The following is a 17,566-nucleotide window of genomic DNA, read 5'->3' on the forward strand; positions in this document are numbered from 1 at the left end:
GCGCAGAGCGAATGCACAGAGTAACGTCATAACATCATTTTAAACACACTTAAATGTATCTTATATGATAAACAGAGCTGCTCTACCTTATAATCATGACCGGAAACGCGGAAGTGCAGGCGCCCGGCGACTGTGTCCCATCCGGTCATAATAAAATTCCGGGTGTTAGCGAGGCGGGTATTTGTATAACAATCGCTCCAGCAGCCGTGCTCAGCTCCACAACACTCGGTCCTGCTCTGCTTTACACGACAGTAAGGTTAAGAATCGCATCCATGAACATGATTTCTGCCCGAGTCCTATTTTCCACCGGCTTTCCATAAGTCATTATTTAGTTTTTTGCACACAAAAACTATTCTCATATCTCATCGGGAAATAAACTAGTTGGTACTTAAGGCCATTTATTTTGGTATACAAATGATGTTTACCAACTAGCCAGTTGGTATATATATTGTACATTTCAATATACAATTGAAATTGTACATAGCACCGCCACCCCGGTGGCATCAGACAAATTGTGCACGACAGGCAATATGCATTTAAACAGGAGAGTATTTTAAAATCGCTCAAATATGCCACATTTACCACTGCAGCTGGTGCCGCTATGACCACAAGCCACACCCATGATGTAATTTAAATATAGATGAATTCTAATGTAATATGATAGAATAGGTCATTTTCAAATATGTGCAGTTATCTTTTGCAGGTCAAAATTTTGTAAGTCCAGAAGGCCAGTATTTAATTCAAGGCCTTTTTATATTTTATCAACACAATTATTAAACTAATTATATAAAACTATATTGTTAGTGCCTACAAATGAAGTTGAATTCACCACATTAACTGCTGCAGTTGGTGCTGCTATGACTAAGAACCACAACAGTCGCATCTATGAGATCAATTAAATTTAATGAATCAATTTCATGTCAGATGATGTCAAGTCAATTTCAAATGAGTGCAGAATACCGTCCGAACGGTGATATTGTATTATCCTAACACTTCTCTTCATGTGTTTTTGACCTACCTTACTTACCTACCTACTTACAATCTTGTGCAATTAAGCATGCTTTCATTTCAATATTTTTGGCATCCAATAAAAAAACAAATGGAGCCAAATCACAGAAACTGCAGCAATGTCTAAATTTTATGGAAGTTTATAATAAACTTTATCATAAAATGTACTTATAAACTAGACTGGGTAAACCCAGCCTGATCTGCTGGCAATTTGACTTCGCCCTGCAACACAGTCTGAAAACCCGTACATTCATGTCTACCGCTTCTGTTACACTTTTGCGGGAACCAATCACAGACTAACTTATCCACCTGGCATGCTATCGGCGGGTTTAACACGATGACGGATAGAGAAACGATGGATCGTTGCTCATTGATCATGGCTCTTGTAGTCTGTTTAGTTGACTATCCAATTGCATACAGAGTCATTTGAATAATGCTCGTTGATCATGCCTCTTGTGCAGTAGAAAATACAGAGCAGACTCTCCAGACCGATGTTCAATCTTAAATTGAGCTTGGTCTGGTGATAGCCAGACAACTTATAAACTAGAAAATCATGTGATATTGACCTTTTTAAATCAATTTGATTTATATCAGTAAATAATTAATTTAAAGACATATGTGTCTTTTCAAACACAGCAAATTACCTTCTGTAAAGCCCATGTATAGAAAACACACACACAATTTCAAGCATGCTAAGTCTCAAAAACACCCAAAAAGATAATTAAACGTTGACACTTTGCCATAGCAACAGTATATAAAATATCAGGAATCCATTCATGTGTCTATAATTTTCCCATTATACGGATTAAGTTAATACGGGTGAAAGTAAGACAGTGATTCAAAACATTTTCAAAAAGTGTTTCAGTTGGTGACGCTATAACTTTGAATGAATATTGGCATGTAGATGTCTTCAGGCCAGGACTCTTGTCAAACATGTGAAGTTTGAGGCAGATCGGACATTGTATGCCTGAGTTACAACAACTTCCTGTGTCATGGCGAAACATCAACATTTATGAGGCCGCCACGGACACACCCTTCTTCAGGGAAAACTCAAGATCTTCACAATTTAACGCCACAAAGGCCTTTATATTAGACTGTGCAAATATGATGGTGATATGATTAAATCTCTAGGAGGAGTTTGTTAAAGTACAACGTCTGGCAATGGCAAAAACTGCACCAATTTACCAAAGCAATTTCAAAATATCTCACTTCCTGTTGGTTTTTCAGATTTGGCGCCCAGGGTCTTTTTTGTAGGTATTGGGCTATTGAATGCATCTACCAAATTTTTATACTCATACATGAAACATAGCGTGCGCCATGGGTGGCGCTATTGAACCATTTTGCCACATCCAATTCTAAACCCATATCAGATTTCACCACTTCTGATGCGTGTGCAAAGTTTAATGAGTTTTCATGCCTATTTAGGCCCTCAAAAATGTAATTAATGTTTTCAGCTCTAATCAGATGATGCAGTTCTTTATGCACCTGCAGAGCTGGCTGCTGATATACTGTCTACATGTATGGCTGAGGTCAGACAGTGGCTCAAGCAAAATCAGTTGGTGCTGAATTTAACAATGTATTAACAAATATCTCAATGTGTTTTTCTATTAACAAACTTGATCTAAATGAAAGATTTAAAATTAACATACAAAAAATTAAATTTGTCTCAGAATTTAAATACCTTGGATTGGTTTTAGATCCTCAACTTAAATTTACTAAACATATAAAGAAAATCTCTAAAATAATACAAAGCAATCTTAACTGTTTTAAATTAATCAGACACTTTATACCAAAGCAGGCAGCCCTGCTGTACATGTGCTATCAGTTTTTCACAAATTTCTTACTGCATGACAGTTTGGGTGCAAGCAGCTCGGTCTGCAACAAAACACATTGGGTCACTATATAATCAAGCAATAAAAATCATGGATAAAAAACGAATCCGCCATCCTCATTTTCATGTCCTTGAAAAATATAATTTACTGAGCTTATAATTTGAAAGCTTTAGTGATTTGAGTTTTAAATTAATTTTTAAATGTATTTATAATTTAGCACCTGAGCCACATAGCAAATTTGTAAAGATATAGAACAGCAAACAAGTTACTAGAAGCACTTCAAACTGCATAAATCCATGCTGCAGGACAATCTTTGCTCAGACAGCCTTTTCTGTCAAGAGCTGTAAGCTATGGAATTCATTACCACTGGACATTAAAACAATATCTGACTTCAAAAAGTTCACATCTAGGCTTAATTTATGGCTGAAGACAAACCAAAACTGTAACCATTTTTAAATATTCTCTCTCTGTTAGCTGTTAGTGGTATTATAACAAAGTGGAAGCAATTCAATACAAGCCACATAAAAATCACATAGTGGGGTCAGCGCATGCTGCAGTGCAGAGTGCACAGAAGTTGCAAACAGTCAAAAGCTGCACACCTCTAAACTTCATGTGGCCTTCAGATTAGCTCAAAAACAGTGCATAGAGAGCTTCATGATTTACATGACCAAGCAGCTGCATCCAAGCCTTAAATCAAGTGCAATGCAAATTTTTGGATGCAGTGGTGTAAAGCACACAGCCCATTGGACTCTAGAGCAGTGGAGACATGTTCTCTGGAGTGACAAATCACGATTTTCTGTCTGGCAATCCGGTCTGGCAGTTGACAGGAGAACGGTACTTGTCTGAATGCATTAAATCAAGTCTAGAGTTTGGTGGAGGGGGAATTATGGTGTGGGTTTTTTCCAAAGTAACTCAATGCTTCAGCATACAAATACATTTTTGACAATTTCATGCTCCCAACTTTTTAGGAACAGTTTGGGGATGGCCCCTTCCTGTTTCAACATGACTGCTCAGCAGTGTACAAAGCAAGGTCCATAAAGACATGGATGAGTAAGTTTGGTGTGGAGGAACTTGACTGGCCTGCACACAGTCATGATCTCAACCCGATAGAACACCTTTGGGATTAATTAGAACAGAGAATGTGAGCCAGGCCTTCTCGTTCAACATCAGTGCCTCGCCTCTATGCTATGCTATGCTATCCTCGAGCTATGATGTCATGTGGTACCATATGAAAGCTTAGAGTCTCTACTTTCTGGAGATATGCATCAATTTGGTATTTGTTTTACACAAAGTAATGCATTTACACTATACTCTGGTGCCATTTCTGCCTGGATTTGGCCTACCCAAATTGAAAAGCCTCCCATACACACATCCAGTGGTCTAAGTTCAAAATGTTGGTGTCATTTTACAGAAAACCCTTTAAAGTTACATAAAACACTGCTAAAAGGGATAAACATGTAAGTATATGTTGTTTTAGCTGTTATAACCCCCCAAAAAATTAGGCGCTTTCTGATTTTTTTATATAAATTCATTTTTGAAAGTGTGTAACTCAGGCCCTGTGTGCTCTAGGATCTTTTTATTGCAGACAGTTTGGGCTGCTTCCAGCATGTATAATTATTTTAATGACACTGGGATATTGCATTTATATCACTGTATATGGTGTATAAGTACTTATGTATAAGTTACAAAATGCAGTTGTCACTCCTGTAAATAACTAAACTGTGTGTAAACGTAACCATATTAAGGACTCAAATACGAGACTGACAACCATATTTTGCTGCTGTGTGAACATGGCCATTGTTCATGCAGACATGGGCTAGGGGGAAGCATTTAGAAGTTCAAACCATTAAATACATTTACTGCCATATTACGAGCACAACTTAAAGGATTTATTTATGTTTTTGTATCGTTGCACTTTTCATTTCGTTAAACCTTGTAAAAGTAACTGAATTTCCTTATGGAAATCCAAAGACGCAAGTAGCAAAATTTGTGAAAACGAAGCAAAAAATTTGCAGCGTTTGTGACCTCAGAAGGTACGTCTCCTTCTAAAGATAAGAAAGCGACTGTAGTATAATTTGTCTCACCAAAATTTAGCTTTCAGATGCTATTGCTGATTCTGCTGTTGAACCATCTGGATTTTCTATTCATCGGATGTGAGATAGAGACTGTAACCTCACAGGAAAACAACTAGAGGTGGTGGGGTGCCCTTTGTGGTAAACACACAATCAAAACATTCTGTTCCCCTATTATGCAATACATCATGATCCAGTGTCAACCTTTATGGATCCCAAGGGAATATTCTGTTATCTCTTTTGTTGTATACATTCCTCAATACATCAACTACGTATGGACCTGGTACTCTGTGAAATATATACACAATAATAAACAAACAAGAAACAGTACCTGGACGCTCTGTTTATTGTGACTGGGGATTTTAATAAAGCAACACTGAAGAAATGACTGCCTATATATCACCAACATATAACCTGTTATACAAGAGAAAAATTGGTATCACAGCTCCATGTTAGACTCCATTCTGCAATATGCTTCCCTCCCACGTGCTATCAAATAACTGCTAATTCTTTCGAGGGCGGGACTTGGGCGCTGAACATGCTGATTGGTTTAGCTCAAGCAGCATTTTATTTCAACCGCCATTTTTAAAAATCTTTTGCGAGGTTCAGTCTACGTTCAGTAAATATCAGTCTTGCTCTCTGTCTGATGACGCGCGTTCATCTCAGCCATCTCACGTGCAATGTCCGTAATAGCTGATAATAATATACATTGTCATTTTAAATCTAGCTTTCTGCGACAGACAGACACATCTCTGATGCACGTTCATTTTGGTTCTGTACACTCTGCATATAATTTTGTATGCTACAAATACTACATGCTACTGCAGGCCAGAAACAAGCAGAAAAGCATAAGAAGATTGTTGATGGTCAACCCCTAATTATGGAAAAAAGCTTTTCACTTCCTCTGTATTGAACTGAATATTTTCACAACTGCCACCTACTGTAGGCTTTGATCCATCACTAAAAGAAGTTAAATGATAACAAAAAGGCTTACATGCAGTTAAATTACACTATTAAAATGACATTATCAGTGATTGCACACAGTTTAAACAAAATCAGGCCCCAACTGAAAATTGTCCAGTGACTGATCACATCTAAATTTTTTAGTTGGCCAAATTTAATTTCTGTGAATAAAATTGCATCTGTCTTTAAAAAAAATAGATGTGATCAGTCACAAGAAAATTTTAAATTGAGGCCTGATTTTTATTTATTTTTACAGTGCAATGAAAAGTACAAAATTCACCTCTATAGAGGTTTATCCATCTATGATGACTTTCCGAGAACCCCAGAAATGTGACAAGGGTCAACTGAAATATAAAATTGAAAGATGAAATATAAAACTATATTTAAAGGGTTAGTTCACCCAAAAATGAAAATTAGATGTTTATCTGCTTACCCCCAGTGCATCCAACATGTAGGTGTGTCTGTTTCTTCAGTCGAACACAAATTAAGATTTTTAACTCCAACCATTGCTGTGTGCCAGTCATATAATGGGGTGAATAGGTAACAATTCTATGAGAGGAAAACATCAATGTGTCATGAGGAGCAGCAGGGTTTTTGTGCGCATTGCCTAAACATGTATTTTTGTTTGTATGTTTTCCTCTCATAGAATTGTTACCTATTCACCCCATTATATGACTGGCACACAGCAACGGTCGGAGTTAAAAATCTTAATTTGTGTTCGACTGAAGAAACGGACACACCTACATGTTGGATGCACTGGGGGTAAGCAGATAAACATCTAATTTTCATTTTTGGGTGAACTTACCCTTTAACATAACAGAAAACCTGCACCTGCAGTTAGTGTATGAGCACCAGAGCATAACATAAAACACATCACACTTACTATGTCAGATGGAACCACTGTTTGTCTTGTTTTCTGGACAGTAAAAGGAACAGTAACTCACTGACTCGTCTTCAGAGAAATCTTTCTGCTAAATATACAAAAGAAGTAGTTATGACCAGATCAAAACAGTTTCCTCTTTCACAAGAAATGTTGAAGAGTTCACACTGAAATATGACACTTCTGATGACATCATATACATGTGTGTGTGTGTGTGTTTAGACAGACAGACAGAGATGATAGATAGATAGATAGATAGATAGATAGATAGATAGATAGATAGATAGATAGATAGATAGATAGATAGATAGATAGATAGATAGATAGATAGATAGATAGATAGATAGATAGATAGATAGATAGATAGATAGATAGATAGATAGATAGATAGATTTTATAATTGAATGTTTATATCTTTATGTTTGAAAGACTTTATAATTGAATGTTTATATCTTTATGTTTGAAATTTAACTTGAAATTTAACCTACCTGAAAAATCTGTGTGAGTATAAAAAAAAGAATTGTCATAAAATATTAAGATTTTAACCTAGGGTCATATCAGTAACATGTGGTTTTGAGGCCACATACGGTTTTTGCCTTATTTGCATTTATCTTGCCTTAATTGTTAAGTAACAGCTGTTGCTCAAATGTCAGCTTCCGTTTGTATAGTTGCAAGATACAGAAAAGATGCGATGACAATTATAAGCCCTGTAATGAGGATCATTTTAATATGTGATATTAAAAGCCAGCAGCAGATAATCCTTTCTTCCTTCCTTCCTTTGTTTAATGAACAAACCTAGTCAGTGGTAGCAAATAGTACTGTGCATATATAGTCCTCCGGGTTAACTGTTGGCTGGACAGTTTTCCACCCAAAAGTGGGAGCATGAAGGTGGGCAAATTACAGATGATAATTTTGTAGACAGTTTCTTTAAACAAAAAGTGCAAAAACGCACAATAGAAGTGGTCCATATGGCTGGTTCACCAAACTTGCACAAAGCTATCATACAAAGACTATAGCACAAAACTCATATGAAATAACTATTTGGTAAGATATTTTTAAGATGTTTTTTGAGTTTAGCTATCCAGTTTCGGTGTGAAAAAAACAGTTACTTTGACATTCTGTATAAACATTCTGTCAACAAATATACTTTTTCTGTACATATACACTTTTATATATTACTCAATATCTGGCTAAACATTATACATTTCTAAAAAATGCAATATTGATATCTTAAGTTTACTCGATTTAACTTTACAAACAAAGTAATTCATTGTATCTCTGCGTTTAATGGAGAAGCAAGTCTGAACTTGCTAATAGGAACACATTCTTTAGCTTTGCTTAGACTAAATGGTTAAAGTAACAAGAGGTAATTATATAGAATATAAAGAAAATGTTGAATATGAAAAGCCAGAATGTGATTAACTGCCTGTCTGGGACGATCACTCAGTTCTGGAGGTGATGATTCTAAGCATGATGAGCACATTGACAAGCCTCATATAATCAGACAAAATTCTTGTTTTCCAGCAGGCATGTCATGACAGGGTGAGTCTGCCTAAATCCATTTGACATATTTGATTTACATCTACAAGTAAAAACCTGTTAAATGGATTTAAAATGTGTTCAAACAAGCTACATAATATCAAGAGGACAAGAGAATATTTAGAATTTTTAGGTTGGAGCCAGTTAATTTTTATATAAGAAAATAAAATACTGTGATTCCCATTGCTCTCTTCTGCTTGTGTTTGTGGTCCTGACTCTTCAAGTTTGTTAAAATAGCACTGCACCTATAGTTTCGGAGTAGTTATATACTGCTCTATAGGGGCCAGGGCCAGGTCCCTTAAAGATGACTTTATTTAAAATGTATTTTAAAAAAAACAAGCACTGTAATAATATTAACATAACTAATAAAATCAAGATTTGTGTCATTATTTGGGTGTTTTTCTAAAGGATATACATATTTCAAGTTATGAAAGTTATGGGGGAGGGGGGACTTCAAAAATATTGTTGTGGACAATCAAAGTTTGAGATCCACTGCTCTACAGGCGTCACTATCCAACACGTGGGCATAAATATTTTACTGTATCTTTCATGGTGTGGCACTCATGTAGCCTAATTTTACATTGTCTTTACTTTTAACACTAATAAGTAGCTGGCGCCTATATTGTCACGTTGCATTATGTGAAACCGGTATTTCACAACCGCTTCCTCAACATAAACCAATTCACAAATACAAAAGAAAAAAAAGTCACTAGGTTTTCAAGCAGGCATGAGATTTAAAAACATATTCATAAAAGTTGCATTGCCTCGCCACAAAAAGTATAATAATACGTGAGACTAAGAAACTGAACCCATGTCAACCACACTGGTCATTAGCTTTATACCATCTGTAAACTTATTTTCAGCACAAACGTACGTGTGTGACCATCTAATGAAAATGGTTAAAATAACATATTTAAAGCTGAACACGACTTCTGACTTCAAAACAGTAGCAGTAACCGTTAGTATTGCCTCACCTAACAGATAAATGAGTGCACGTCCTCCAGAAGCGCTCCATTGACTTACTAAGTGACTCTTTATTTTCTGTGCCGTGGGCTCCAGCACGCGTTTCGCTTTTCTTTCATTCGAGCATTAGCCTACTGATTAAGCAGGAAAGCCCAAATCTTTCGGGGCTCATTTAAAAGTCTTCTAAGCATTTTAAAACGTTGTAATTGCATGTGTAGTAGCCACTATGCTTAAATTATGTTTATGAAAGAGAACGAGTGTTACGAGAAAGTCCGGGTTCATTTCTCCTCCCTTCCTGCTGCGCTTCCTACATGACGTCGAACGGGAAATGGGAGAGTTCTCTGTGCTCATGTACGACCCTGGATCACAGCACAGCTTAACAGACTTTATATTTCTGATTAAATAGTTGACTTTAGAGATCATCAAAAACGAATAAATACATTTTAAAATTCCAGTGAGCTGCCTACAACATTTCAAATATTGATGAAAGTATAGTTCATTCAATAATCCATTAATTGCTAGAGTATTGCACTTTGCTGAACAACATATGGGTCACTGTTGAACTGTGTTTAATACAACGTAACCTCAATACTTTATACGATTTCCAGCAAATTCCCCTCAAATACGAATCGTTAAACTTGCTCCACTGCCTTAACAAGGCCTTTTGGTCAGGCTTCAAAATGACCCTATTAAAGAAACCTGGGCCTTTAAAAAAATTGTAAGACAGATGTAATACTCACAGCCTATCACCAAGATATCAGAAAAAAAGATGATAAGTAATTTAATTTGACCAGACATTCATATCTAGCCCAGCATTCATTCTCAACTGCATATTAATCTACAAATCATGTACCACTCAGTTCTCAGTCCACCTTTCCCACCTCATTAGCAATGCCCCTGTCCAACTCAGCCTTCTTCTTCAGTCTCAAACATGGCCAAACTCTTCTGCATGCAGTACATACTTAAATGCTGAGTTCTCAACATAGCCTACATTTCTAGATGCTAATGGATTTATGTAACCAGGTAGCCACTGCTTCAGACAATCCAGTGGCAAATTATTACAGAAGCGAAGACTATAAATCTATAGCCTGAAACACAAATTAAGTGATGCAATCATTTCGGTTTCACACACTAAAATGCAAACTAATCACGCGCTACATTTTTGAGTTGTCCTAACTGAAAGCAACTGACCAATCTTAAAATATATCAGTGCCCTTGATTTGCAAGTCATTTTTTATCTAAGGCACATAAATAAATAAAAATACTAAAATGTCCTGATTGACCTAAAATCTAATCCTGGCTCAATCTAAAAAAAACCTTTCTGTGAAACCAGGCCATGATAAACATATTTAAATTAGGCTTTAATTTACATCCAACAATGATCGACACTGAAATGTGCGTGCTCATCCACGAGAACCTGTAAGGTTTGTTTTAACATGCGGCATACACAATTTTAGTGTTAACCATGTCCTCTATGTATGGGTTTATAATTACTGTTAATAATCTAATTGTAATCAGAAATGCAAATTCCACTACCTAAATTCATAAATTAATAAGACACAGCTATTTACACAACTGTAAATGATGTATTTTCCTTTATTAATGTAGCATGAATTGAAATGGAAAAAAGTATAATCTCTAGTCACAGATCAGTATACCTCTATGCAAATGATGTAAATCATTTTAATAGAATTACAAATACACTGATTTTGATTCTCGCTACAAAAATTCAAACATTCATGTCTGGGGGTCTAAATAAGGCATGATTTTGTCTGACCATCAAATATTTAATTATTCAGTAAATACAATTTCAAACTCAAAAGTTATTTGCAGAATTCATAGTGCAACATTCAATTACAGCATTTCATTTAATTACAGAAATATGTGACCCAGATGATTTTGGATATTTTGCAAACATGGTTTAATTTTCATTTGATTTTGAAGGATTAGGGGTATGTTTATTGCAACATTACATTCTCTAGAGAAACAAATTTAGAAAATGTTACATACAACAAATAATCTATACAATTACAAAAAGTAATAAATGTGGATTAATTTGAAATTATTATCTATTTTAAGTGCACAGAAAAAGCAATCATGGCCCACTGCTCTAAATAATTAGAATGTATAAATGTAACCATATCCATTTAAAATTAAACAGAAAAAAATCTAATCTCTGACATTAGAATCCTTTCATGGGATGAATAGAAGGTCATTTTCTACAGTAGATGAAAATGAAATCAAGAAATGGTGGAGCTAACTGTATTAGTTGTCTTGGACAGACTCTTCCCTTTCTTCCATAAATGCACTGCTTACAATTTGGACTGTAGAGGCTTCAAGTACTTGTGGTATGACTCGTGCACCTTAAGAAAAAAATATATATATTTATTTTTATATAAATAAATAAATAAATAAATATCATAAGTTGATAAGTTAACTCACACAACACAATTTGCCATAGCATTCTGAAATGTTTTAACATACATCACCAAACATGAATACAATACACACATTTCTAAAGTAAAACAACATTTTCACAGACATCTAATGCATTATATACACACCTCGGTATGGTTCAGAGGTGATCTCTTTGCCCACTCAAACATGTGCTCATAGACATTCCCATCATATCGTCCTAGAACAGAATTAAGCATCTCATCACGGTAGTCAAAGGCATCCACCAGAGCCACTGCATTGGGCCTTAGCTCCGAGAGAAGACCCTTCAGTCGCTGTGATATCTGAGTCAGCTGAGGAACACTTAGTAGGCCAGCCTGACAAAGAAGAAAAAAAAATATGATCAGGAACAGCTGTCACATCTAGAACAGATATGCTAAACTGCTGGTCTAGGAACAACTGTCTCTGTCCAGTGGCGGGCCAAACCCATGAACAGGACATTCTCTTTCTATACAGCGTTGTATTAGACAAAAAAATTGTTTATATCTTAAGGTGATGATATACAGGGCAACTTTTTGAGCAGCGTTTCTGGGCAATGATGCCGTCATCTGGCAGCAAGGTGAGACACAGGGCCCACAACCAATCTAAAGTATCCAGATAGAAATGTGTTGCCCATTCTCAATTGGAAATTGTCCAAACAACATCGCTCTGCAACATTGCTCAAAAAAATTGCCCCGTGTATCATCACCTTTATATTCATCAAAAGTTTGCTTCTGTTTTACCAGACTAGAAAGCCTGTAAATGTTTGTATCTGCTTCAAATCAATGTTGTTAACTTTTTGGGAGTACACTAGCATATACATAGCTCAAAGTTATAAAAAAAAAAGGACTAAATGTTGCAATTTCGATTTAATTGGGTCTTAAAGGGATAGTTCACCCAAAAATAAAAATTCTGTCATCATTTACTCACCCTCAGTTGTTCCAAACCTGTATGAATTTCTTTCTTCTACTGAACACAAAGGAAGATATTTAGAAGAATGTTGGTAACCAAGCAGATCTGCTTGGTTACCAACAATCTTCCAAATATCTTCTTTTGTGTAAACCAGAATAAAACCAGCTCTGGAACAGGTTAGCCAAGTAGCATAAGTTAACATGGCAATGAAACCCGCTAAAAAACAATCCACCTTCTTGACCCCAAAAAAACAGAGTTTGCTCAAACTAATCTTAATCTTGCTACAGTAGCAACTGAAACCGGCTTCATGCAACAGGCCACTGGAGGGCCACAGTCCTTCCAACCCTGCTAAAAACACACATACATGTAGTTTTCCAATAAGCCTGAAGGACTTGATTAGCTCGATCACGTGTGTTTAATTTAGGTTGAAGCTCTGCAGGGCAGGACAAAATAGCTATTTATAACTTTTATCAATTTATAAATGTTGAATTTCACAACATATAAATTAAAATTAAATTAAATAAACTCAGCAGTCTCAGGTCCTGATTTATTCTCTGGGTTAAGCAAAATATATGACCTAAAAATGTCTTCTACTGTATGGTGGTGAGTAACCTGTAAAAAGTCCCCAGAGTTCTGTGCAACTCCATGAAGGGCATAAAGCATAGCCAAAGTGCTGAGCACAGAGTGGACAGCCGTATCTCCAATCTCGCTCAGTTTAGCAGCAAACAGCTTCACTACCACATAATGACAATGAGCCTGTGAAGAGAGAATTGAAAGGAATAAGTCCAAGCACAACTCCAAAACAATAATTTCTGCACTTGCTGAATCTATACAAATAAAAAATAAAAAATAAAAATTATTTAATAGGTTTTGTATATTAAAGCAATTCATTAAAGGTGCACTGTGTACATTTTAGCAGCATCAAGCAGTGAAGTTGTGAATTGCAACCGCTCACCCCTCCCTTTCGAAGCGCACAGAGAAGCTACGGTGGCTAAGGAAGGACAAAGATGTCATCATCTGAGACAGCAGAGAGTAGCTAGCACTCTGTAGAGCAGTTTGTCGTTTTAGGGCTACTGTAAATATGGCGGCGCAAAATGGTGACTTCACTGTAAGGGGACCCGTGGTGTATGTAGATAGAAATGGCTAATTTTAAAGGGGTGATTGCAAGCGATTTAACTTTTTTAACTTTAGTTAGTGTGTAATGTTTCTACTTGAGCATATATACGTATCTGCAAAGTTACAGTGCTGAAAGTTCAATGCAAACGGAGATATTGTCTTTTAAAGTTATTGCCTACAAAAATGGCCGGTTTGGACTACAACAAGATTCTTCCTGGGTTGGTGACATCACACACCCTTTGCTAGTCACCACAGATGTGACTTCTGCCTGTAATGGTGAGGGGCGTGGCGTTTCCGGACAACCTGTGCTTAGCACTTCAGCTAATAAAAATACATGAAACTACATTTGGACCATCGAACCAATCTAAGACCATCGCGTTTTTCGAGGGATGGGCTTCAAAGAAGCAGAAAGCAAACCAGCCGTTCAAAGGACAGTGGAGACAGCGGTGTGGAATAAAGGTAAAATATAAGAAAAATATGGCGTAAAAAAAAAAAGAAGAAGTATTAAGACATGTTATACTGTGCCCCATAAACACAACCAAGCTTAGAAAAAAAAAACATCACTGTTCATTATTCAAAGTCTTTATATACCTATGTAAATGCAGTTATGTATATTATTTTGCATTTCTGTCAAAAGATCCTCATAAATATTACACACTGCACCTTTAACAGATTTTGTTTTAACAGGGGTGTCCAATTCTGTTCCTGTAGGGTTGTTTAGCTACAACTTGTCTTAATATGTCTGCCTGGAAGTGCATGGTTGATCAATTGAAATTGAGGCGGCTCAAATCAATCAAATCCCCTTTTTGCCTCCCTTTATAATGAAAGGCCGAGTGGTGACCAAAGTTTTCTGTTGTAGAACATTAGATAAAAGCGGTTTGAGAATTTTCAGGAGGTACCTTCATTACCTCATCTAGGCAACAAGACGGCTGCCTTAGCTTTCAGGAACATGTCCTGAAGACCTCTATCTTGGTTTAGGTTTGTTTAGCTTGGAGCTAGTGGCCCTCCGGGATGAAGATTGGACACCCTTGTGCTAATATTATTACTCAGAGATTGTTTTTAAGAAGCCTCACATCAGATGCTCGGACTAGATCAATGGAACTGTTGTTCCAGGCGTCCTCGTTACTCTTGCTGTGCTGTAGCTCTGCCTGTAGGTTCTTAGCTGCCAATTCAACTAGCCTGTGAGCATTTTTTCAAAAACATTTCCAGTCACTGCAAAAATGTTATGTGAGCAAGATTTTAACAGCACCGTTATCTATGGCACATTTTACAACCTATCAAAAAATACACCACAAAATCTAGTATAATAAAATCCTTTTTTTTTAAAATCCAACTTACTTTGCAGCTCTGAATTTGTATGCCTCCACAAGGCTGGCCAGGTCATTAATACTGACAACAGTGGGCCGGGAGGACACAGAATGGGGCTGTATCCTGTTCTGAGGTTCGTTCAGGTAAGAAACAATGCCTGTCAGCTGCTGTCCTGCCCGTGCTTGTTTGTAGCTCTTCACCAAAAATCTAATTAACAGAAGACATGCAGGTAATAAAAGTTGTACAAATCTATTAGTTTATTGAGATAAATGGAAATCATCTCATTGAATATTGCAAATAACATTACTATTGCAAAATTTTAAAAATGATCTAGAAAAAAATGCAAGACTTATACATAACACTATTGTAGTGGAAAAATTCTAATCACTGATGAAGAATAATTAATTATGTAGACGAGTGTTTGAATTCATACAGGAGTAACATGTTTCTACTATACAGGGCACTTTTGTGGAAAACAACTGAAGGATTGTTTAGAGTAGACAATGAGGGTATTTCATTTTCATTTCATTTCTGCATTTGGCAGACGCTTTTATCCAAAGCGACTTACATTGCATTCAAGGTACACAGTTTACATTACATTATTATCAGTTCTTGCTTTCCCTGGGAACCCATGACTATGGCGTTGCCACGCTCTACTGGTTGAGCTACAGGAAAGCTTAGAGAAAACGAACCCAAAGTAGCAACGGGATGCTTCTGGTAAAACACAAACTTTAAAAAAAAATGGGGACAAATTTTTGTATGATTTGGTCAAACTTATGATGTGGGAAAAAGAGGACAAACCATGACTGTTGGCCTGATTCTGTGGTCAGCAGGATTAAGCAGTTTCTGGGAGAGATTGAAATCATGTGGTAAATAAACACCAAAAAAGGAGCAAGGTCGGACCATGCCGTGTTTAGCCGGTTGAGTCCGACTGTGCCATGTTTAGCCGATCGTGAAATCAAGAAATTGCTGAGAGTAGTCTGCCCATCCAGTCTTGGGTGAAAGATCAGATCTGTTTAGCTGGGTGACCGTGCCGTGCGGAGACGTCTGACAGATTAAAACTAGCGCTAGCAAACCACCACAGAGACAGGCGGCCAGTATGGGGAAATCCCAAAGCAAGCTAGCAGAATATGATAACCGGTATTTTGTCAAATGAGAAAATTATATGGCGAAAAATGCATGCAAGGTATAGAAGTCAATTAAATATCATGACTCCGAGAAGAGAGAACGCTGTGTGTCACCAGACTGAAAGTCTGTTGAAGAGGGGAGATAAATCAAAGAGCTATTGTGGGAAATGTGTGTGAGAAATGTGCTATGTGAAAGAAGCAGATAACAGGGAAAAGGGAAAACGTTGTCTTGTCACACAGAAGCCACGGCTGTTTAAAGATCGCTGGTGAGTATGAACTTTAAATAAGCTATGGATAACAATTTGTGATAACTAAATTTAGAGCTAACAATCTGAGTGACATGATCAGTAACTTGATTAGTCCAGACAAAGATTTTGAGACAAAAGAGAGAGCAAACACTGTAAACCGCTCTGCAGTCCGCAATTCAAAGAAATTTGCTCACCCATAAAGTGTTGAAAATGTGGCAAATGAGGCCACCAGACTAAATTCTGTAAACGAAGCCCAGTAAAGAGAAAGAAACAGAGATGATATTTACACTCTGTCCAAGAAAATAATGATAACAATAAGGTTAATAAATGTAATTATTTTTGGAAGCAAGGAGCGGTGATCATTTTAATTTTAATTAGGAGGTCAAATTAAAGATGATAAAACATGTTTTAGAGATATATAACTCATGATGTAGAGGGTTTTAAATTACAAACAAAACAATTATAATAAATATGTTCTTGGTCTTCTCACTTTTACAAAACGCTGATGCTCATTGGACTGAATATTGGGTTGCTGAAATAACTATAGGTAAGTTAAGATGTTGGAAACCCTAAGCTGATGTTTGGTTTCAAAAGATAAGCTTGTGCGGAGTTAATAAAACTATTTGTTATCTGAATCTGGCACCACCATGTCATTTATGGCTGGTGCTGTGGCCTAGCTTGAGTAACAGAGACTCAATATGAGTGGAAATTTCTTTGATTAATAAAAATATAAATTCATTGTGTGGGCAAAAGACAAATATAAAATTATGCTTATTTGGAAATGAGATTTCAGTCTAAGGATAGAGTTAAAGGGAAAATTTATGATGCTTTATTTGAAACCTTTTAATTTTAATTTCTTAGCCCGATCTTACACTGAAGAGTGAAAAGGTTATGAACATGCAGGAAAAAAGGAAAAAAGCACAGGCCATAAGTTGAAAATCATAGAGACAAAGATGTGTTAAAAATAAACAACTGCCATTTAAAGGGCAATGATACATATTCATGATGAAACAAAATGTGATGTTTTTCAAATATAGACTAAATAATAAATATACAATACTGTACATAATCATACCCTATGCGGACAATTATTTCTCAGCAGAATGTCTAAATAAATGCATCATCAAATTTGAAAATTTTCAGTCAGTTTACGATGTGTACTTTT

At 36.3% G+C, this 17,566-nt stretch overlaps 2 protein-coding genes across 8 annotated transcripts in view; both read right to left on the bottom strand.

The window, feature by feature from the left end:
* The window catches only part of LOC137094128 (inactive rhomboid protein 2-like), a 103,088-nt gene extending 93,509 nt beyond the window's left edge, over positions 1–9,579 (bottom strand). Inside the window, exons 1-3 of one of the 6 annotated variants that reach the window (XM_067459419.1) lie at positions 9,269–9,579; positions 6,759–6,846; positions 6,156–6,219 (exon numbers count right to left, since the gene is read on the bottom strand). Coding sequence is in view for 1 of the 6 variants with exons in the window: in XM_067459416.1 (XP_067315517.1) it covers positions 6,309–6,441 (133 nt within the window). In the remaining 5 variants the exon portion in view is untranslated. Of the gene's footprint in view, positions 1–6,155; positions 6,220–6,308; positions 6,445–6,758; positions 6,847–9,268 lie in introns of those variants that run through there. The other 5 variants (XM_067459421.1, XM_067459420.1, XM_067459417.1 and 2 more) reach the window with 5 other exon arrangements.
* Positions 9,580–10,835: 1,256 nt separating this feature from the next.
* The window catches only part of acox1 (acyl-CoA oxidase 1, palmitoyl), a 29,410-nt gene continuing 22,679 nt past the window's right edge, over positions 10,836–17,566 (bottom strand). For both annotated transcript variants that reach the window (XM_067459436.1, XM_067459435.1), the window contains exons 10-14: positions 15,057–15,233; positions 14,792–14,897; positions 13,215–13,358; positions 11,822–12,028; positions 10,836–11,620 (exon numbers count right to left, since the gene is read on the bottom strand). In XM_067459436.1, coding sequence (XP_067315537.1) covers positions 11,570–11,620; positions 11,822–12,028; positions 13,215–13,358; positions 14,792–14,897; positions 15,057–15,233 — 685 coding nt within the window. In that variant the 3' untranslated portion in view covers positions 10,836–11,569. The remainder of the gene's footprint in view (positions 11,621–11,821; positions 12,029–13,214; positions 13,359–14,791; positions 14,898–15,056; positions 15,234–17,566) is intronic.

This window comes from Pseudorasbora parva, chromosome 12 (genome assembly GCF_024679245.1).
Source record: "Pseudorasbora parva isolate DD20220531a chromosome 12, ASM2467924v1, whole genome shotgun sequence".
In the NCBI taxonomy this organism is placed as follows: domain Eukaryota; kingdom Metazoa; phylum Chordata; class Actinopteri; order Cypriniformes; family Gobionidae; genus Pseudorasbora; species Pseudorasbora parva.